Raw genomic sequence first — 21757 nt, forward strand, 5'->3', positions numbered from 1 at the left:
AGGGGAGAGGGGCTGGAAATGGACTTCACGTGTGTGACCCCTGTGGGTGTGACCCCTGGCTGTCCCCCCTGTGGGTACGACCCCTGGGTGTGCTCGGCCGGGGTGAGCTGCGCTGTCCACCAGGCGGTCTCTCGTTTACACTTAATTGAAGTCAAGGCAGAGCAAGCCTCACCTCCGCAGTAACACCGCCGCCCCGGGCTCCGCGGGAGACGAGGGCGCAGACTCGTCCTACACGGTTTCCAACTATCAGCGCGGTTTTAGCGTCTCCCTGGATTTGGGTTTGTCGGATTGTTTCTTCATGCCCAGCTCTGGGTCATCTCGACAGGGATAATGCACAAGGGATGGCACAGTTTTCTCGCCCGTGACGCCGTTTGAATCAGCACCGCAAACCTCCAACTTCAGTGATACCTACCTGGCCCAGGTGTCAGTCATCCCGCGTTCCCGCCACCACCAAGATGGCCGCCGTGCGGCGCCACCAAGATGGCTACCTAGGCTCCGCCCTGCAGGGTGTGGCCGGGCAGCTGGCAGCCAATGGGCGCGCGCGCCTTCCGCGGCCAATGGGAAGGCAACGCGGGCCAGAAGCCGAGAGACGTCGGCCGTGGTTCGTTCGTGGCATGTCGGCCTTCCGGGCGCGGGACGCTGCCTCGGACCCGGGGCACGGGAGCCGCAGGCGGGCCTGGGCCGAGCTGCTGGGTAGGTGGGCGCTGGGCCCCAAGGCCCCTTCCCGCCTCAGCCTCCTTCGGTCATTCCATGTCCTCCCCTCACTGAGCCCCGACCGCGGCCTGTCCCGCACTCACCCCCGACGCCCGGCCTGTCTTCGCCTCACGCCGACCCGTTCCCCCCTCACCCCGGCCCCCGCCCGTCCTCCCCTCACCCCGACCCCCGCCCGTCTCCCCCTTACCCCGGCCTGTCCCCGCCTCACGCCGACCCGTTCCCGCCTCACGCCGACCCGTTCCCGCCTCACCCCGACCCCCGGCCTGTCCCCGCCTCACGCCGACCTGTTCCCACCTCACCCCGACCCCCGGCCCGTCCCCGCCTCACGCCGACCTGTTCCCGCCTCACCCCGATCCCCCCCCGTCCCCGCCTCACGCCGACCTGTTCCCGCCTCACCCCGATCCCCTCCCGTCCCCGCCTCACGCCGACCTGTTCCCGCCTCACCCCGACCCCCGCCCGCCCCGCGTCAACCCCCCCGCCCTCCTCCCCCACGCCCACCCCGAGCTCTCCCCTCCTGGCAGCCCTCTGTCCACTCTGTCCAACGAGTGGCCAAGAGGGGTGGTTCCAGAAGGTAGGGAGTTAAGATTCACTGCCCCCCCGCCCCCAGTAGCCTGGATGACAGTGACTGTTCAGCTCAGCTTAGCCCCAGAGTCGCGTAACCTCTTTGAAAGGATCAATCCCAAGAAACTAGCGTTGGTACCATCCTGCCAGCTAAACTACACTTTACTCAGATTTCACCAGTTTTCCCCATAATGTCCTTTTTCTGACCAGTCTCCCGCGTGGTAGTTACTCCCGTCTCCTAGGTCTCCTCCAGAGGGTGACAGTTCCTGGGTCTTCCCGACCTGGGTGTTTGGAGGAGTGTCCCTCAGCTGGATGTGTCTGATGTGTCTCAGGAGTAGATTAAGCTTGTGTGGTTTTGACAGGAATCCCATGGAAGTGACATTCCCGGGTGCGTCACCTCCAGGGGTACAGGGTGTCACGGTGTCTCCTTGCCTGAGTTTTTAAAGAGTGCTGTAATTTTTTGAAACTGATTTTGTCTCCTAGCGGGAAGAGTCAAGAGGCAGAAATTGGGTCCTGAAGGTGAGCAGAAGGTCAGGGAGTCGGCTGTGCGCCTTCTGACGAGCCACCTAAACCTGGGTGACCTTGTGCTTGAGGTGAGTGGAAGTTGCTTTCGCCTTTGCGAGCACACTTGGGTTTGGGGCTTTTGAGCCCAGCCAAGCATCATGTTCATGAAAGACACCTGGCAAGCCTCGTGAGTATCTGGGAGAAGCAGCCATTAAGTTTGCTGTCCAGGTGAGAAAAGTAACCGGGAGCATGTATCTATTTGGAGGTAAAACAGTCCAGAGAGGAATCTGGTAGTTCTCAAAGACTTCAGTAAGTTTCACCTTTTAAAATGCTTTTTTTACCTCGGAATATTTGGGAATAGCGCGGTAGGCAAGCACTGTGTACATTTTGGTTGTTTTCAGGACATGGCTTGAATTTTAAAATGGAGTGCTTGGTGTTTGGTTTCTAGGTAGAAGGTCCTCCCCATAAACAGCTGTGTCTCAGCCGATTGATTGATGATGATGGTCCTGGGGCCCACACTGACCTTTCCAGTTCATTGATAGGTAAGTTAGAGCTTCATTTTCTTAACAGATTCAGTTATGGAAGAGCTTTACGTAAAGTAACTTTTTTAAAAAAAAATTATTGCACTATAGTTGCTTTACAATGTTGTGTTAGTTTTTGCTGTACGTAAAGGGACTTTGATTTGCTTATAACAAGCAGACGTGTAAATTCCCCCAGGTAATGGTTTTCTGCTTATATGTGTGGTCCCCAGCCACAAGTTTTTGTGACTTGCTTGAGGCTTGTTACGAGGCTCTTGTTTAAAAACAGTGACTCAGCCTCGGACTCAGAAGCAGTAGGAACCAAAGTTACCCTTGGAAAAATGGGACAGAAACATGCCCCTCGTTTCTGGAAGTGGTGAGAACAGGCTCTGCTGGGTAGGGAAGTGCAGCAGGCAGCCAGAGATACAGGCTGACCTGGGGAGACTGTGGTTTGGGTTCAGACCACTGCTAGAAAGCAGATATTGCAGGAAAGCGAGTCCCACGAATGTTTCGGTTTCCTGATGCATATAAACTCTATGTTTACACAATAAATACTGTAGTCTACTAAGTGTACAACAGCATTATGTCTAAAAAAAATGTACATACCTTAATTTAAAAATGCTCTATTATTAAAATTCAAAATACTACTTTATTGGGGCTTCCCTGGTGGCGCAGTGGTTGGGAATCTGCCTGCCAATGTAGGGGACACGGGTTCGAGCCCTGGTCCGGGAAGATCCCACATGCCGCAGAGCATCTAGGCCCGTGCACCATGACTGCTGAGCCTGCGCTCTAGAGCCCATGCTCCGCAATGAGAGAGGCCACCGCAATGAGAGGCCCGCGCACCGCAATGAAGAGTAGCCCCTGCTCTCTGCAACTAGAGGAAGCCTGCGCACAGTGGCGAAGACCCAGTGCAGCCAAAAATAAATAAATAACATAAATAAAATAAAAAACAAACCTTCCAAAAAAAAACTACTTTATGGCTAAAAATGCTAACCATCATCTAAGCCTTCAGAGAGCTGTAATCTTTTTGCTGGTGGAGGGTCTTCCCTCAGTGTTGATGGCTGCTGACTGATCAGAGTGGAGGTTGCTGAAGTCTGGGGGGTTGTGGCCATTTCTTAAAACAAGACAGCAATGAAGTCTGCTGTATCTTCCTTTCACAAATTCTCTCTCTGTAACCTGCAATGCCAGCTGATAGCATTTTACCCACAGTAGAACTTTCAAAACTGGAGTCAGTCTTTTCAAACCCTGCTGCTGCTTTATCAATTAAGTTTATGTAATAGTCTAAATCCTTTGTTGTCATTTCAACAGTCTTCCTGGCATCTTCATAAGGAGTATGTTCAGTCTCAGGAAACCACATCCTTTGCTCAGACACAAGACGCACTCCTCATCCTTCAAATTTTATCATGAGGTTGCAGCAATTCAGTCACATCTTCAGGCTCTACTTTTTTTTTCAATTTGTGTAATTTTTTAAATTGAAGTATGGTTGACTTAACAGTGTTTCACGTGTATAACAAAGTGATTCAGTTATACATATATAGATAGCACGAGCGCATGCGCGCTCTCTCTCTTGATACACTTTTTCAGATTCTTTTCCATTATAGGGTATTACAAGACATCCAATATAGTTCCCTGTGCTATACAGTAGGTCCTTGTTGTTTATCTGTGTTTTTTTGATTTTTGTTTAAGATTTTTTGATGTGGACCATTTTTTTTTAATTAAATTTATTTTTATGTGTTTATTTTTGGCTGCGTTGGGTCTTCATTGCTGCGCGTGGGCTTTCTCTATTTGCGGTGAGCCGGGGCTACTCTTTGTTGCGGTGCGCGGGCTTCTCATTGCGGTGGCTTCTCCTGTTGTGGAACACGGGCTCTAGGCGCATGGGCTTCAGTAGTTGTGGCACGTGGGCTCAGTAGTTGTGGCTCACAGGCTCTACAGCGCAGGCTCAGTAGTTGTGGTGCACAAGCTTAGTTGCTCCGTGGCATGTGGGATCTTCCCGGACCAGGGCTCGAACCCATGTCCCCTGCATTGGCAGGTGGATTCTTAACCATTGTGCCACCAGGGAAGTCCCTGATGTGGATCATTTTTAAAGTCTTTCTTGAATTTGTTACAATATTTTTTCTGTATTATGTTTTGGTCTTTTGGCCCCAAGGCATGTGGGATCTTAGCTCCCCAACCAGTGATTGAACCCGCATTCCCTGCCTTGGAAGGCAAACTCTTAACCACCGGACTGCCGGAGGAGTCCCTGTTTATCTGTTTTGTATATAGGAGTGTGTGCATTTTAACCCCAAACTCCCAATTTACCCCACCCTGCCCCCTTTCCCCTTCGGTAACCGTAAGTTTTCTATGTCTTTGAGTCTGTTTCTGTTTTATAAATGGTTCATTTGTATCATTTTTTTAGATTCCACATGTAAGTGATGTCATACCACATTTGTCTGACTTCACTTACTTTGATCATCTTTAGGTGTATCCATGTTGCTGCAAATGGCGTTCTTTCTTTCTTTTTTATGACTGAGTCATATTCCATTGAGTATATGTACCACATCTTCTTTACCCATTCACCTGTCGATGGACACTTACGTTGCTTAGGTTATTGTAAATGGTGTTCAGGCTCCACTTTTAATTCTAGTTCTCTTACTATGTCCTCCACATCTGTAGTTACTTCCTTCACTGAATTTTTGAACCCCTCAAAGTCATCCATGATGGCTGGAATCAACTTCTTCCAAATTCCTGTTAATGTCAACATTTTGATTTTGATACATCCTTCCCATGAATCACAAATGTTCTTAATGGCATCTAGAATGGTGAATCCTTTCCAGAAGGCCATCAATTCACTTTGCCCAGATTCACCAGAGCAGTCACCATCTACGGCAGCTATAGCCTTACGAAGTGTATTATTTAGATGGTAAGAGTAGAAAGTTGAAATTCTTCCTTGATCCATGGGCTGCAGGATGGGTGGTGTGTCAGCAGCCGTGAAAACAGCATGAATCTCATTGTCCATCTCCAACAGAGCTCTCGGGTGACCAGGTGCGTTGTCAACGAGCAGTTGAAAGGAATCTCTTTTTTCTGAGAAGTAGGTCTCAACGGTGGGCTTAAAATAGTCAGTAAACCATGTTGTCAACAGATGTACTGTCATACAGGTTTGTTTTTCCGTTTTTTTAGAGCACAGGCAGAGTTGATTTACCATAATTCTTAAGCACCCAAGGGTTTTCAGATGGTAAGTGAGAATTGGCTTCAACTTAGTCACCAGCTGCATTAGCCCCTAACAAGAGAGTCAGCCTCTTCTTTGAAGCCGGGCATTGACTTCTCCTCTCTGGCTATGAAAGTCCTGGATGGCATCTTCCTCCAGTAGAAGGCTGTTTCCTCTACATTGAAAATCTGTGATTCAGTGTAGTCACCTTCATGGATGATCTGAGCTAGAGCTTCTGGAGGACTTGCTGCAGCTTCTCCATCAGCACCTGTGGCTTCACCTGGCACTTTCATGCTGTGGAGATGGCTTCTGTCCTTCAACCTCATGAACCAACTCCTGGCTTCAGACTTGGCTTCTGCGGCTTCTTCTCCTCTCTCATCCCTCATAGAATTGAAGAGAGTTAGGGCCTGGCCCTGGATCAGGCTTTGGCTGAAGGGAATGTTTTGGCTGGTGTGATCTTCTGTCCAGACCACTCAGACTTTTTCCATATCAGCAATAAGCCTGTTTGGCTTCCTTATCATTCATGTGTTCACTGAAGAAGCACTTTTAATTTCCTTCAAGAACTTTTCCTTCGGCTTCGCAGCTTGGCTAAGTGTTTGGTGCAAGGGGCTTTAGGTCTGTCTCAGCTTTCGACACGCCTTCCTCGCTAAGTCATTTCTAGCTTCTGATGTAAAGTGAGAGATTTGCAACTCTTCTTTTCACTGGAACACTTAGAGGCCACTGTAGGGTTATTAATTGGTCTCATTTCAGTATTGTGTCTCAGGGAAGAGGGAGGCCCGAGGAGACGGAGAGAGACGGGAGTGGCCGAGAGGTGGAGCGGTCAGCACACACAGGATATTTGTGGATTAAGTTTACCGTCATCTATGGGTGTAGTTTGTGATGCCCCAAAGCAGTTACAGTGGTAACGTCGGAGATCACGCATCACAGATAACGTAACAAATGTGATAATAATGAAAAAGCTTGAGATATTATGAGAATTACCAAAATGTGACACAGAGACACCAAGTGAGCAAGTGCTGTTGGAAAAATGGTGCTGATAGACTTGCTGGGTGCAGGGTCACCACAGACCTTCATTTTGTAAAAAAAAAAAAAAAAAAAAAAGGCAATCTTTACAAAGTGTGATAAATCAAGATCTGCTTGTATGTTTCTAGGTCCCCCACCCCACTTTGAGAATATGAGACAAGGAGAGTTCTGTGGGAATAACAAAATAAGTTATTTTCTGGTCTTTCACATTTTTATTATGTAATGACTGTCATTTCAGAAAGATGCAGTCAGCCCTCTGTATCCATGGGTCCCACATCTGTGGATTAAACCAACCTTGGATGGAAATATTCAGGGGGGAAAAGAATTCCGCAAAGTTCCAAAAAGCAAAACTTGAATTTGCTGTGTGCCAGCAACTACTTACACAGCATTTACATTGCTTTAGGTATTATAAGTAATCTAGAGATGATTTAAAGTGTCTTTGAGGATATGTGTAGGTTATATACAAACAGTACGCCATCTTGTGTAAGGAACTTGAGCAACTGCGGATTTTGGTATCCACGGGCAGCCCTGGAACCAATCCCCCTGGAATACTGAGGGACGACTGTATTAACTAATTCACTAATTTGTTTTAAATTTCTACTCTGATAATCTTACACCCCAGGCTTGCGTTGGCAGCTGATCCCTAAAGGTCACAGTGCTGCTTCTCTCGGCCGGAATTGTACTTGGATTTCACAAACTGTGCGGGGTGCAGGGAACCAGCTCAGCCACACACTTCCTTGTGTGGGCTTTTGGATCAGAGCATAAGAACTTAGATAAGAAGCTCTTCACCTTGACCACAGAAATATAAGTAGACTCAACTCATGAATTTTTCAGTTGTTTTTCCTGCTGAAGGTGGTGGCTACCATACGTATTCATATTTGTATAAAAATAGAAGCCTTGTAAATAAAAACAGGGATAAACTTTCCCATGGACACAAATTGGAAATAAATGGCTAGAAATGAGCATTTTCTACATTTCTGCCATGAGTTATTTCTTGACCACAGTGGTGGATAGTATCTAGTACTGTCACTTGGAACCTTTACAACTGTTGCACGTGTTTTCACTTCTGTAGTGGTCTGTGTTTCAAAGCCTTGAAGGTAATGGTCATGTGATACAGTTTCCTGGTTTTTTTCCATTAGTTTTGGAAGTCAAATAAGCTAGAAAACAGTTTTCTTGTTGGCATCATCTATTTCCAGACTGCCCAGCATTTCTCCTTTTATTGAGTGCAGACCAGGGGCTGGTCCTTAGGAGGCAGGTGGCTGCCTGTGGGCCCAGCTTCCACCTGGCAGCCCAGGGACCGGGCACATCTGTGGCATGCAGTGCCCACCATGTGTGTGGCTGGCATCAGGAAGCCAGACCGCGTGTCCAGTCAAACATCATCATACGGTTGTAAAAACTATAAAAAACTGAAATTTGTTAAAAGTTGTCAATTTATTGTGCTCCTTTGGAAAGAGTTGCTAAAGTTCTTGGTCAGAATGTATCTGCCAAGCTCCCTTGTTTTTGTCATACAAAACGCACAGATATGTATATGCAACCATGGGCTTCAGGTGCTGCCCTGATTCTCGTGAGCTTCTTCAGTCAGACTGAAGTTGTCTTACTTTCATACCTCGTGTTTCCCCCCAGATCTCTTCTCCCCTTCAAAAGGCAATTTTCTGTGGTGCTAGAGCACCACATTTAACCAATCTACTTCAGTTGTACATTTTGTGTGTGTCTGTGTTTTGTCTCATCTTTAAGGCTCTGCTTTGCGCGACCAAGCCGCGCAGCTGGGTGTTCCAGCGGCCGTCCTGTCCAGCCAGGTGGTGGCCTCTGGCCTCGTGCGGGTCTGTGAGGCAGATGCGGGGCCCCCTCCCAAGGTGCTGCTGACACCGGACCAGAGGGTAAGACACAGCATGAGTTGCTGTTCAGCTGTTTGGGAAAATTGGACATTTAATACCGTTTCTTAGAAAAGATTTAATCTCTCTTTTCAGAAGAAACTGTCTTCCTTGTTTGAGATCGCTCAGAATTTATTAGCACAAAGCATGTTCTCCCGTCTTTCCTTCTGTCAAGAATTACGGAAAGTACAGGTAAAGTTGAGATTGTAACTCTGACTCTAGGGTTTTCAAGCAGTGTTCTGTTGATTTTGGTGGAGCCAGTAAAATCCCCAGGTTTTGTTAGGAATTCCAGCAAGCATCGTATTAATTACAGAGACTGGGGTGCCTCTGTGGATGGGAAAGAAGGACCATCAATCATCATATTTGTCAATATTCACCCATCATTAGTAATATTTATTAGAATAGACTATGCATAGAAACATCATGCTTTGCTTTCTTAGGTATATTATAATGAACAGTTTCCCAGGGTAGCACAGTAAACTAGAAAAACGTGATTTAAAGTGATTTAAAATCCTTCTTTTTTTTTTTGGCTGTGCTGCGTGGCTTTTGGGATCTTATTTCCCCTATCAGGGATTGAACCCGGGCCCCCTGCATTGGGAGCAAGTGGAGTCTTAACTGCTGAACTGCCAGGGAATTCCCTTATCTGTTCTATTTTGAATTCAGTAGGCCTATAGGTTTTTTCTTTAATTTTAATTTTATGTTGGAGTGTAGTTGATTTACTGATTTTTGAACAGTTCAAAGTTATCGCTTAGTTACTAAATGAGATCAGTTAAGTATATAGAAGAAGGAAAGAAAAAAACCAAGATGATGGTGCATTCATGGTTTTTTCCCCCCTTTTATCCAGCATACAGTGTAGAGCTCAGTTGACTGTCAGGCGTTGGTATGGCCCCTGCGCCGTTGGTAACTAGCTAAATGCACGTGGATTGGGATGGTCCCGGTGTTTGCAGGTAGCAGAGATGAGTGGGCGGCCGTGGCTGATTGGGTGGTTAGGAAGGGCTTCCTGGAAGGAAGTTTCGTGGGGTGTGAGGCATGAGTTCCTGGGTGAAGAGGAGGGCACTGTGGGCGTTGGGGCCGAGTCCGACTGGGGCTCCTTGTTCGAGGGGGTGGGCGCATCAGTGCTATAGGCTGAAGGGCCTCCCTGGGAGGACAGACCAGAGTCTGAACTTTTCCTGAAAGCTGGGAGGAGCCATGGAAGGGTTCTAAAGAAGAGGAGAGATTGGCCTGGCCAGTTACATTTTGGAATCTTGTGTTGGCCATAGTGGAGAAAGGCCTAGAAGTGGACTAAGCTTGAGGCTGGGCAGAGAGCAAGCCTGAACCTGAACCTGGGAACGATGGTGGCAGTGGTTGGGGGGCGAAGGTGGTGATGTGAGCGTTGGGAGGCTTGGTTTTCAGGAGAGTACGTGGTTAAGCACACAGGCTGAACGTCTTGTAGGAAAATGTGTACGTGAAGGACTGACTCATAGTTTCTGTCATTTTCTGCAGAATTCTTTGCTGCTTGAAGCTGTGTGGCGCCTTCATGTTCAAAACATTGTAAGCCTCCAAGAGCTGCTGGAAAGGTATACCAGTGATTATTTACCATTAAAGTAAATTGAACATTTAAATTAAAATTTTATGTAACATGAAATTTAATTAATATTACATGATTTATTTTTTCTAATCTAGTATGATTTATTTATATGTAAAGCCAAAAATCACGTAGAGAAGCAGTTGCTTTATTATTTAAAGAGAACATTTGTTATAATTGAAGTCTTCATCATGTACAGACTTGGTAATGTTTTCTTTGTATAAGATGTACAGTGTGGGGGCTTTCCTAGTGGCGCAGTGGTTGAGAGTCCGCCTGCCGATGCAGGGGACACGGGTTCGTGCCCCGGTCCGGGAGGATCCCACATGCCGCGGAGCGGCTAGGCCCGTGAGCCATGGCCGCTGAGCCTGCGCGTCCGGAGCCTGTGCTCCGCAACGGGAGAGGCCACAACAGTGAGAGGCCCGCGTACCGCAAAAAAAATAAATAAATAAAAGATGTACAGTGTGATAAAGTATTTTTAAAAACTAAAACAGAGACATTCAGGTAAATATGGCTGATAGAATGTGTGCAACTCTTACCTCCTGAAATCCCACCAAGAGTCAGAAAGGGGGTTTTATAAAAGGAATAACCCTATAAGGTTGGGAGAGTCTAGGGGAGGAGAAGCAGGAGGCGGAGGGACGGGTGGTGAATGCCGTAGCAAGTGAGCTGGCGGTGCGATGGCGCCGGGTGCCTCTGGGTGGGGGGGTGAAGGGGAGGGGGCTCAGCATGAGCCGACTGAGAACACACATGAGGAGCATTTGGGGCTGTAGGGGGATTGTCTTCTCTGCTCTAGGCAGCCAGGCAGTCAGTCCTTCCCTGCTCGACAGAAGGCTGGAGGTGTACGTGTTTATTCTCTGGTCAGGGAAAACAGAGAATGTCTGGTTTGGGGGACTGTCAAGCACAGTTGAAAATGCTGTATTGAAACCAGTGGTGGCCTGACTCGTGGGTCACATCCAGAAGTCGTGAAAGATTGATCAGTTTGACTGCGTGAAAACCGTATCTCCTAGCATACACGCCTGATGTCAAGGTACCAGATACATGAAGCAAAACCTGACAACTGAAGGGAGAGATGGACTTTCAACTATGATCATTGGAGCCTTCAGTCCCCCACTTTCAGTAACGGGTGGATCACCTGTTCAGACCAGCAACGACCCGGAGACGAGAGAGAGCAGCACTCGCAGCTGGATGTACCTGATGCCCACAGAACGTCCCCCCCAGTGGTGCCCAGCTCCAGGATAGGTCACCCGGTTCAGGCCGTAAACCAAGTTGGAATAAGTTTAAAAGGGTTGAAACCATACAAAGCGTGTTCTCAAGCCACAAAGGAACTGCATAGAATCAACAGAAGAAAATTTGGGAAATCCATAATATTGGGAATTAAGCAATAGACTTTTTTTTTAAAATAAATTTCTTTATTTATTTTTATCTTTGGCTGCGTTGGGTCTTTGTTGCTGCGTGAGGCCTTTCTTTAGTTGCAGTGAGCGGTGGCTACTCTTCATTGCGGAGTGCATGCTTCTCATTGTGGTGGCTTCTCGTTGCAGAGCATGGGCTCTAGGCGTGCGGGCTGTAGTAGTTATAGCACTTGGGCTCAGTAGTTGTGGCTTGCGGGCTCTAGAGCGCAGGCTCAGTAGTTGTGGCTCACAGGCTTAGTTGCTCCACGGCATGTGGGATATTCCTGGACCAGGGCTCGAACCTGTGTCCCCTGCATTGGCAGGCGGATTCTTTTTTTTTTTTTTTGCGTTACGCAGGCCTTTCTCTGTTGTGGCCTCTCCCGTTGCGGAGCACAGGCTCCGGACACGCAGGCTCAGCAGCCATGGCTCACGGGTCCAGCCGCTTCACGGCATGTGGGATCTTCCCGGATCAGGGCACGAACCTGTGTCCCCTGCATCGGCAGGCAGACTCTACCACTGCGCCACAAGGGAAGCCCGGCAGGCAGATTCTTAATCACTGCATCACCAGGGAAACCCAGCAATACACTTTTAAATAATCAATGGGTCAGGGGAAAAAAATCACAAGGGAAATTAGAAAATACCTCAAGACAAATGAAAAGGAGAACAACACACGAAAATTTATGAGATGCTGCTAAAGTAGTGCTTAGAGGGAAATTTACAGCTGCAAAAACCTACATGAGAAAAAAGAATGACCTCAAATCAGTGACTTAAACTTTGACCATAAGAAACTAGAGAGAGAAAAGCAAACCAAACCCAGAACAGAAGCAGAAGGAAGGAAATAATAACAATTAGAGCAGAAATCAATGAGATAGGAAAGATAATAGAGAAAATCAATGAAAAAAAGAAAAGTGCTTTGAAAAGGTTAGCAAAATTGATAAACCTTTAGATCGACTTACCAAGAAAAAAAGACATAAATGGTTAAAATCAAGATGAAAGAAAGGTTATCACTGCTGACTGTACAGAAATTAAAAGCATTTTAAGGTAATACTGTGAACAATTTTTTAAATTAATTAATTATTGGCTGCATTGGGTCTTGGTTGCTGCGTGCAGGCTTTCTCTAGTTGCCGTGAGCGGGGGCTACTCTTCATTGCGGTGCGCAGGCTTCTCGTTGCGGTGGCAACTCTTGTTGCGGAGCACAGGCTCTAGGCGCGCGGGCTTCAGTAGTTGTGGTGCACGGGCCTAGTTTCTCTGTGGCATGTGGGATCTTCCCGGACCAGAGCTTGAACCCGTGTCCCCTGCATTGGCAGGTGGATTCTTAACCACTGCACCACCAGGGAAGTCCCTGTGAACAGTTTTTTGCCAATAAATTAGAAAACAGATAAAATCGATGAATTTCCAGAGAAATGCAAAAGACTGCACTGGCTTGAAAAGAAAAGAACTGAATAGATCTGTAACAAGAAAGGAAACTGAGTTACTAATAATATAAAGGCTTCCCACAAGGAAAATCTCAGGGCCTGGCTTCTCTTGTGAACTCTGCCAAGCACTTAAAGAGGAAATGTGCTATCCCTTCATAAATTCTTCCAGAAAATAAAGAAGGCTGGAATACTTCCCACCTTACTCCACAAGGCCAGTAATACCCTGATATCAAAGCTGGACAAAGACGTCACAAAACAAGAAAACTACAGACCAATGTCTCTAATGAATATAGATGCAAAAATTCTCAGCAGAATATTTGCAAACTGGATCCGGCAACATACAAAAAGGTCTAAACACCATAATAAGGGAGATGTATCCCCAAAATGCAAGGTTGGTTTAACATCTGCAAATTAATTAACATATTTAACAAAAGGACAATCTTAATAGAAGCAGAAAGCAGTTGACAAAATCTGATACTATTTCATGATAAAAACTCAGCAAGCTGGGAGTTGAGGGAACTTTTCAACCTGATAAAGGTCATCTGTGAAAAACCCACAGCTCACATCAATGTCATGAGACTGAAGGCTCTCGTACAATCAGGAATGTTCTTAACACTTCTGTTCAACATCACCGGGGTTTCTAGCCAGGGAATTAGGCAAGGGGGAAGAAAAAAGGCATCCAGATTGGAGTGGAAGAAGTAAAACTCTCTGCGGGTGACATGATCTTCCATACAGAAGATCCTGAGAAATCCACAGCATAAAAAAGTTCTGGAGCCATAAATGAGTTCCGTGTGGTTGCAGGATGCAAGTCCAATATGCAGAAATCACTTGTATTTTTACATGATAACAATGCACAACCTGAAGGTGAAATTAAGAAATAATTTCATCTAATAGCACATCAAAAAGAGTAAATTAGGAATAAGGTTAAAGAAGAACAAGACTTGGGCACTGAAAACTATAAAGCATCATTTTAAAAAAATAAATTTATTTATTTTATTTATTTATTTTTGGCTGCGTTGGGTCTTCGTTGCTGCACACAGACTTTCTCTAGTTGCGGTGAGTGGGGTCTACTCTTCGTTGTGGTGCGTGGGCTTCTCATTGCAGTGTCTTCTCTTGTTGTGGAGCACGGTCTCTAGGCACACGGGCTTCAGTAGTTGAGGTGCACAGGCTCAGTAGTTGTTGCTTGCAGGCTCTAGAGCGCAGGCTCAGTAGTTGTGGTGCACGGGCTTAGTTGCTCCACGGCATGTGGGATCTTCCCAGACCAGGGCCCAAACCCGTGTCCCCTGCATTGGCAGGTGGATTCTTAACCACTGCGCCACCGGGGAAGCCCCATATAAAGCATCATTGAAAGAAATTAAGACCTAAATAAACAGACGTTCCATGTCCGTGGATTAGAGGCTTAATATTGTCAAGATGACCCTGCTCCCCAATGTGGTCTGTGAACTCAGGGTCCTTCACGATCTCAGCCGGCTTTTTTTATAGACATTGACAAGCTTGTCCTAATATTGATATGGAAATGCAAGGGACCCTGTATAGCCAAAAATTATTCAGAAAGAAGGAAAAAAATTGGAAGATTCACACATCCTGTTTTTTGGGGGGTTTTTTGCGGTATGCGGGCCTCTCACTGCTGTGGCCTCTCCCATTGCGGAGCAGAGGCTCCGGACACACAGGCTCAGCGGCCATGGCTCACAGGCCCAGCCGCTCCACGGTATGTGGGATTTTCCCAGACCGGGGCACGAACCCGTGTCCCCTGCATCGGCAGGTGGACTGTCAACCACTGCGCCACCAGGGAAGCCCTGGTCAGTTGATTTTTGACAACGGTGCTAAGACCATTTAATGGGGAAAAACGGTCTTTTCAACAATGGTGCTGGAACCACTGGACGTCTACACGCAAAAGAATGGTGCTGGACTCTACCTCACACTGCAGATGGCAACTAACTCAGTGCGTCAGAGACCTAAACCCAAGGACTGAAACCATAAACCTCCTAGAAGAAGACCTGAGGGTAAATCTACATGACCTTGGATCCTGCAGGGGGTTCTTGGATATGACACCGAAAACTCATGCAACAAAAGAAAAAATAGGTCCTTTAGGCTTCAGCGAGTTTTAAAACTTTAGTGTGTTGGCCCTATCAAAACAATGAAAAGACAGTGCATAGAAATTGTTTGCAAATCATATATCTGATAAGAACCTACTATCTAGAATAAAAGGATTCTTAAACTTCAACAAGAAGAAAAATAATCCAATTAAAAAATGGACGAAGGATTTCAGTAGACATTTCTCTAAAGAAGATTTACAAATAGCCAAGCACGTGAAAAGATGCTCATCATCCTTATTCTCCAGGGAAATACAAATCTGACAAGTGAGGCAGGTGAGGGTTCCCCCACCCTGCTCTGTGCCCAGACAAGGACTGTCCTGCAGGGCTGCTGCATTGCTGACGTCTAGAGCCCATTATCGCTACTCTCACTATTTATTATTACTGAAATTTCTTTTTTCCCCCAAGAATAGTAAGCTACTCCAAATAAATAAACTATTTGAAAAAACTGATGGTTTTTAACATCAGTGGCAGCCATTCCTGATGCCCCTTGTACATCTGCTGGCCCCGTTGTGACTTGGGACGGGAAGACTGAGGTAGTCTCTAGCTCGCTGTCAGTGGAGTGAGTGTGAAAGTGGAATAATGGGGTCAGGTGAGCTGTGTGCTTGTTCCCCCAGCCATGCCGACTCTCAGGCCATGGTGGCCTGGCTCTCCAGGGACCTGCGCCTGCTGTGTGAGCAGACAGAGGCACCCTGTCAGCACGCCGATGTCGCCAGGGCTATGCTTGCTGGTAAGTTCACGGCAGAGGTGGGTTCTTGGGTACAATTGCTTTAGACCAGTGGGAATGCTTTCTGCTGTGATGATCTGTGGGAAGCAGAGCGGCCCACACACTCCAACAGGAAGTCATTGCAGTCCGTACCTGTCGTTGTGGGTTTGCATTGAACTTGAGTTGTGGAAATGTCAGCCTGTTGACCCGATGGGTTGGGCCGGAGCTGGTGTGTTCAGGATGTGCACCTCGTGACCTGCGAGCAGAGGCAGGCGGCGCCCCCGGCACCCCAGCTCCCACCGTGGGGAAGCGAGAGTCCAGGGCTGAGTTGACTGAAGACGCACTTCCTAGACGATGCGCAAAGGACGCAGGGTCACAGATTGGTTGTTTGCAGATCCCAGGGAGCTGGGGATGGGCCGTCCTCCGTCCAGGTCACAAGCGAGCAAGAGAGAGCACAGCAGAAGCACCAGTGCTTGTATGGTGGCCACTGGCTTTCCACGGCTCAGTTCTAGGCGGTGGTTTTACAGGATGCCCGGGAGAAGCAAAGTGGGAGCTTGGGCAGGAATCCTTATTTGAATGTGGGGACTCTGGGTGAGCAGGGCTGCCCTGCTGTGGACGGCTGGGCAGCGCCACACCCTGTTCTTCTGGCACCTTCCCTTTCTCTCCGAGTCAGCAGGCCCGCCGTCACCAGTCATACCGAAGGAATGCAGTCCACAAGTAAACGGAAACCTCGATGAGAGGGGTTCCCTACAGTTAGTTGGCTTGTGGACTGTTTTCCTTTGCAAAAGGTGCATTCCTTTTTCCTAAAACTTTCTTGGTGATGTGAATTATTTCCAATTCCTGAATCCTGTAATCTGGTCCCAGATTAAGTTTAAATTGAAATTTGACAAAATCTTTTTAAGTTCACTCCCATTGGTCATAACCTTTTCAGAAGGTGTGAGTCCATTTCCTGCCTCATTCCCCACAATGTAGTGCTTCCAAGCCCTAGAAGTGTCCGTGTATGGTTGGTGTAGGAGGTTGGCTGAGAAGCAGGCCAGTAAAACCCTTAGAAGATACTTTTTTGTTTTCAGTGAGAAAATCCTTCCTATAAACTTGATGGATTGTGTTTCCTTTTCGCATAGAGTGTGGCTCGGGGAAGAGGCTCTGCTTGGCTGGGTTCGCTGGTGTGGTCGGTGGGCTCCCTGGGTCCAGGAGCCGGTGTCCCCCCAGCTCCATGCAGGTCCTCACTCTGCCGGCCCCTCTGAAGCTGGTGGTCTGTGTGATTCACGGCTGTTCAGAGACCACAGTGTATGTAAATGCTTTGGTTTTGTGGCTTTCAGATTTTGTACAAATGCTTGTTTTGAGGGGATTCCAGAAGAACGTGGATGTGAGAGGAACCGTGGAGCTGGAGTGGATGTCCCAGGTGGGGAGGACACCAGGCCTCGTGGGGCAGCGGCTGCAGCACGAGGGGCCTACGCTGTAGTTGTCAGCTCTATACGGGGAAGTCCGCTTTGCTGTCACCACAGGGCGCTCCCTGAGTGCAGGTGTGAGGGCACGGGCATGGGCCTGGGCGGTGGTCTCTCCCCCACGGCTCTTGAGAATAAAGCCCTCCCCACGGCCCAGATCCTGGGCTGTGCCTGAGGGAGAATCTGGAGACAAGCTCTTTGTAAAGTCGAGTCTTGGTTTACTTCGGGGTGACGGCTGGCTCGCTTGTACCCCTGTGTAACTGCAGTGTTCTGTCCCCACAGGTGGCCGTTGCTGTTCTCGACAGGATGCTGGCTTGTGAGTGGCTCTGTGGCCCAGGTTGTAAATGGCCTCCCTTGCTGGTTAGGGATTCCTGTGGTTCGCCGCCTTTCCAGCTCAGTGCTGCTCCTGGGAGGCCTCTTTCACGGTTGTGATTGGGTCTAAACTCACCAACTTACTTGTTTTTCTCCTGCTGTCAGTTTTGGTGGCTTCACATTTGATCTCCAGAGCAGCAGAGGTGACCAGTTGAATGGTTCATTAGGGAAGCATTTTCTTGCCTACATGTTGTGCTTGATTTTCAAGGCTTAAGTCTGGTACCACTGAGACACTTGGGATCTTGCAGGGCTTGTGTGTCGAGGGGTTTGGGGGCCTAGGAGGCCTGTGATGGCAAGGTGTCCGTTACCTGACTTGCCCAGAAGCAGTTGGTCGGGGCTGTTTATGATGGACGATGACGATGTGCTGATGTCTCTCTTCTGCCTCAGCCGCGCTCGAAGCTTTGGCGGCCGGGATACAGGAGGGGTCCGTAGCACACAAGGCAGTGAGCTGCTGGTAAGTTCTGGGGGTGGGCCTGCCGGCTGAGTGGTCCCAGGTATGCTGGTCGCCCCCGAAGGCCCAGTGATCCTTTGCCATTTTGGTGACATCAGGAGCTGGAAAGCACTAGAAGTCCTCTGAAGATGAGGCCCTTCCTGTGGGAACCATGACACCTCTGGGTCTGAGGGGAGGGGGTCCTCGGGGTCCCAGCCAGGGAGACCTTTTGCCCGTCATGCCTGCCCCCACAGGACCCTCCACTTGCTCTCCTTGGTTCTGTGGAGGCGCGTCCAGGTACTTGGGGACCGAACGTTGGGGTGTCAGGTTTGCTTCGGAGTAACATGGGGTGAGGCCACCTGGACCTTGGCTCTCTCCTGGGAACCCGGGAGATTTCCCAGCATTTCCAGGCTTTGTTACTCTTCCCATTTTTCAATTATTTTGCTCCTGATTACCTCTTCTCCATGATTACTTTAATAGTCCTCAAACCTGCTGGGTGAGTACTTTACTGATGAGCATATAGAACACTGCTCTGTTCTGTGTTTTATGCAGTTTCACGATGTGCTGAGTCCGTGCTCAGACTTGTTCCGGGAGTCAGATCACGACTTTTCACGATTTTCAATTAGTTGCCAACACTTAGAGTAAAGTCAGACGTCCCCTCCCAGTCTGGGTGGCCATCCTGCCTGGAGCCTCCTCACTGCACGTGTGACATGGGTAGTTCGCATGGCTGCTAGGGCCCCGGATTCTCTCCCCTGAGGGGTCGGGTGGGGCTGATCATGACACCCCGCTGTCGGCCCCGGTCTCCCTTTGTCCCTCCTGACCTGTCAGTGACATCCTGCTCCCTCTCCTTTTCTCGCTTCTCCTGTCGGGAGAAGGACATCCTTGGCTCCAGGTGTGGTTGAGAGCCTCCACGTGTTGGGGCAGGATCAGGTGCTCAGTGGAAACCATGGCCCTGCCACCTCTGGTTCCCATTTCACAGATGGGGAGACCGAGGCTTTGCGACTGTGCTGGGCCTGGGTCCAGCCACTGGCTGTCGTCACCATGGCCTCCGTCACCTCCTGCGAGGCCCAGCCTTCTGTGACCTCACTCTGACCTTCTAGCTTTTCCATGTGACAGCCACTCCATTGCCTTTGATTCTGTCCTGTTGAAGCGACGCTCCCCTGGATTCCCTTTCCGTCTGCGGCACGGCAGCCTGGCTGCAGGCCTGGCTGGGGAAGCGTGGGTAGGGCCAGCCTGTGAGCCTGCGCTGGGGTCTGCAGTCAGGGGCCAGTGGGTCCCCATCTGCTTCGCCAGCGAGCCGCTCCTCGTGTGTGAGCTGCTGCTGCCAGGTGCTGGCACTGCTGAGTGGCGGGAACCTGCAGGGGTCTCCTCCCCTGAGATCCTCTGCTGCATCTGCAGGTTCGGTGTGTTCAGTGGACACATGTATCGAAGTATAATTTCAACCGAGTCTCCAAAGAGGTTCTTCTGTCACACTCTGACCCAGATCCTCACCCACAAGCCTGTGCTGAAAGGTGGGTCCTGGTGCCCTGGGTGCCTCCCTTGACAGAAGCTCGGGCCACAGATGTTAACGCTGGGAGGACAGTCTGTTTGTCATTAAACATCTTCTCATTGGAAAGCAACACTTTCCCGTAAAGAAAATTTAGAATTAAAGAAGCATCACCCATTATTGCCAAAGTAGAATATCTTTAATATGAAGCCCTTCCTGTCTTTTCTAGATAGATTTTTAAAACAGTGCTCGTACTGTGAATTTCAAGGTTCTGTTTCTGCGGCTCACGTCAGCATTTGCTGTGTGGGTGCATGGCTTTCTGAAGGGTGTCCAACACCTGAGTCATCTTCTGCCTGACGCACTGTCCCGTGAGGGCTGGGCGGTCTGCGAGGCTCCTGATGGTGCCTTCTCTGTGGTGCTGCATCCAGGGGCGCACGGAAGCCCCCGACAGAGTCTCCTGCCCTTCCGGAGGGCCTGGCCTGGCTGATGCATGCTTTCCAGCTGTGTCCTTTCAACACGTCCTCACTGACTGCTTATTCACAGTGAAAGTTTAAAAGCAGCAAAATTAAAGTGTAATCGATGGGTTGGAGGATATTTGTAGCAGATATGATCAAGGGTTACCGAAGACACAGACATTTCATGACATTAAAAAATGGCTGGAAAATGGGGAAATGGTGAAGTTCACATACATTTGGGAAAGTGCAAATTAAAACAAGGTACTTTATTGATACTGAACTTTTTGATGATTACTTATGTGACGTTATGTGTATTTCCTCCTGAATGAAGTTTCCGACGCTGTTCAGATGCAGAGAGAGTGGAGCTTTGCAAGGACCCCGCCTCTGCTCAGTGGCCTGTACCGTAGGGTAAGTGCACAGGGGGGATCCAAGGCCTGCTGCACGGGCTCTGTGGGTCCCAGGAGATGCCACAGCCACGGCCGTCCATGGCTGGACTGCCGTCCGGGTCCAGAGACTGAACTTGTCACTTGGGCAAAGCACCTTGTCCTCAGATTGAGAACTCCCTGCAGCCACTGCTGGCCGTGGGGGTCAGGACGGCAGGTGTCTCGAGTGTAGGTTGGGTCCGATGCAGAGTGGGAGGGAGTGGGGGTCCAGCTTTGACACTTCGGTTTCAGCTCTTCGTGATCCTGAGCCCAGAGGAGCTGGTGGGCCACTTGCAAGAGGTTCTGGAGACACAGGAGGTGAACTGGCAGCACGTGCTGTCCTGCGTGTCCACACTGGTGATCTGCTTGCCAGACGCACAGCAGCTGGTTAATGGTGCGCGGGGATGGGAGCCCCGTTGTGTTCCGTGCGTGTGTGTGTGTGTGATCCGTGGACCGGCGTTGGGGCGAGCCTGCGGGCGGAATCGCCGTGTCTGGCTCAGTGAGATTGGAAGCCCTCCTGCCTACCCAGCCGTTGCCCTCTGGACCGCCCTCTGCTGTCGGCCTGCCCGTGTACCCGCTGCTAGGCTGCGTGCGGGCCGCCACCCAGGGCCTGGGGGTCGGTGTTGGGTGAGCGGACTGTCCTGCCTGCCCCCCCACCCCCGCCCCAGTCCCCGTCCACAGCAGTGCCACTGTTCTCACCTAGGTTGGGTGTCGCGTTTGCTGGCTCATGCGTTCGAGAGTGGTGACCTGGACAGCATGGTCTTGGCGTTCCTGGTTGCACGGCAGGCTGCGCTGGAGGGCCCAGCTGCCTTCCCGTCCTATGCCACCTGGTTCCAGGTGAGCCGCCTGCGCTCCCGCTGGGGTCGACTCTGCCGAGACTGCTCAGCTTCCCATCTGCCTCATTGGGCCTCCTGCCGTCTCTCACAAGAAAATGAGTGAAATCCAGCAGGAAAGGGTGAAAGCGAACACAGCTGCCTTTTTTTTGCACAGTGTGCTGCGCTGTGATTGGTTTCACGTCTGTCAGGGAGCACCCTCCTCTCTTCCCTGTTTCCCTCCACCTGCGCGTGTTTGCCCCTCTTCCCAGGCTGCTGAAACTGGCCGGGCCTGGGGGGCATCTTTGGGACATCAGCTTTGAAGGTTGGGCATGTGTGGATTTGGGTTTACGAGCCCTGTTCTTTGCAGAAGCTTTGGGTGGTGTAGCTATGGCCTCTTTGGAGAGCCTGCCTCTCTGCACCCACCGGGCTCTGTGCCTCGTGTGCCGTAGAGATGGTAGGCATGGTTCTTTGGCGGAATGAGCTCCCTCCTGGCCCCGCGCTTCCCCCAGCTCCACACGACGGACCAGGGGCTCCTGCTGGACGCACGTGGACTCAGTGACTGCGTCCACACTCCTGCCACTGAGGGACTTACCAGAGTGCACTCAGTGCTCCGACAGTAGGTCCAGTGGTGTCGGCCTTGTGTGCTCGTTCTGATGACTTTGTGCCTGTCGTCTGTCTGACAGCACAATTGTTCAGAAGAACCACAGGGTGTGCTTTGGAGGAGGAGCTTCCGTGGGCCTCGTGGTGTGGCAGGCGGGCCTCTTGTGGCTGGCATGAGGCAAGTGCTGGTCTCT

General features: G+C 49.5%; 1 protein-coding gene across 1 annotated transcript in view; it reads left to right on the forward strand.

Moving 5' to 3' along the window:
• Positions 1-531: 531 nt before the first annotated feature.
• Positions 532-21757, forward strand: part of FANCA (FA complementation group A) — a gene marked incomplete at both ends in the record, with an annotated part of 52966 nt that continues 31740 nt past the window's right edge. Inside the window, 15 exon segments of the mRNA XM_079723307.1 lie at positions 532-544; positions 547-693; positions 1759-1868; positions 2228-2321; positions 8239-8381; positions 8472-8567; positions 9858-9931; positions 15450-15562; positions 16858-16940; positions 17266-17299; positions 17743-17809; positions 19184-19296; positions 20058-20134; positions 20401-20542; positions 20852-20985. Of these exon segments, the coding sequence (XP_079579433.1) occupies positions 532-544; positions 547-693; positions 1759-1868; positions 2228-2321; positions 8239-8381; positions 8472-8567; positions 9858-9931; positions 15450-15562; positions 16858-16940; positions 17266-17299; positions 17743-17809; positions 19184-19296; positions 20058-20134; positions 20401-20542; positions 20852-20985 (1440 nt within the window).

The sequence above is a fragment of the Hyperoodon ampullatus genome (genome assembly GCF_949752795.1).
Source record: "Hyperoodon ampullatus genome assembly, chromosome: 18".
Lineage (NCBI taxonomy): Eukaryota > Metazoa > Chordata > Mammalia > Artiodactyla > Ziphiidae > Hyperoodon > Hyperoodon ampullatus.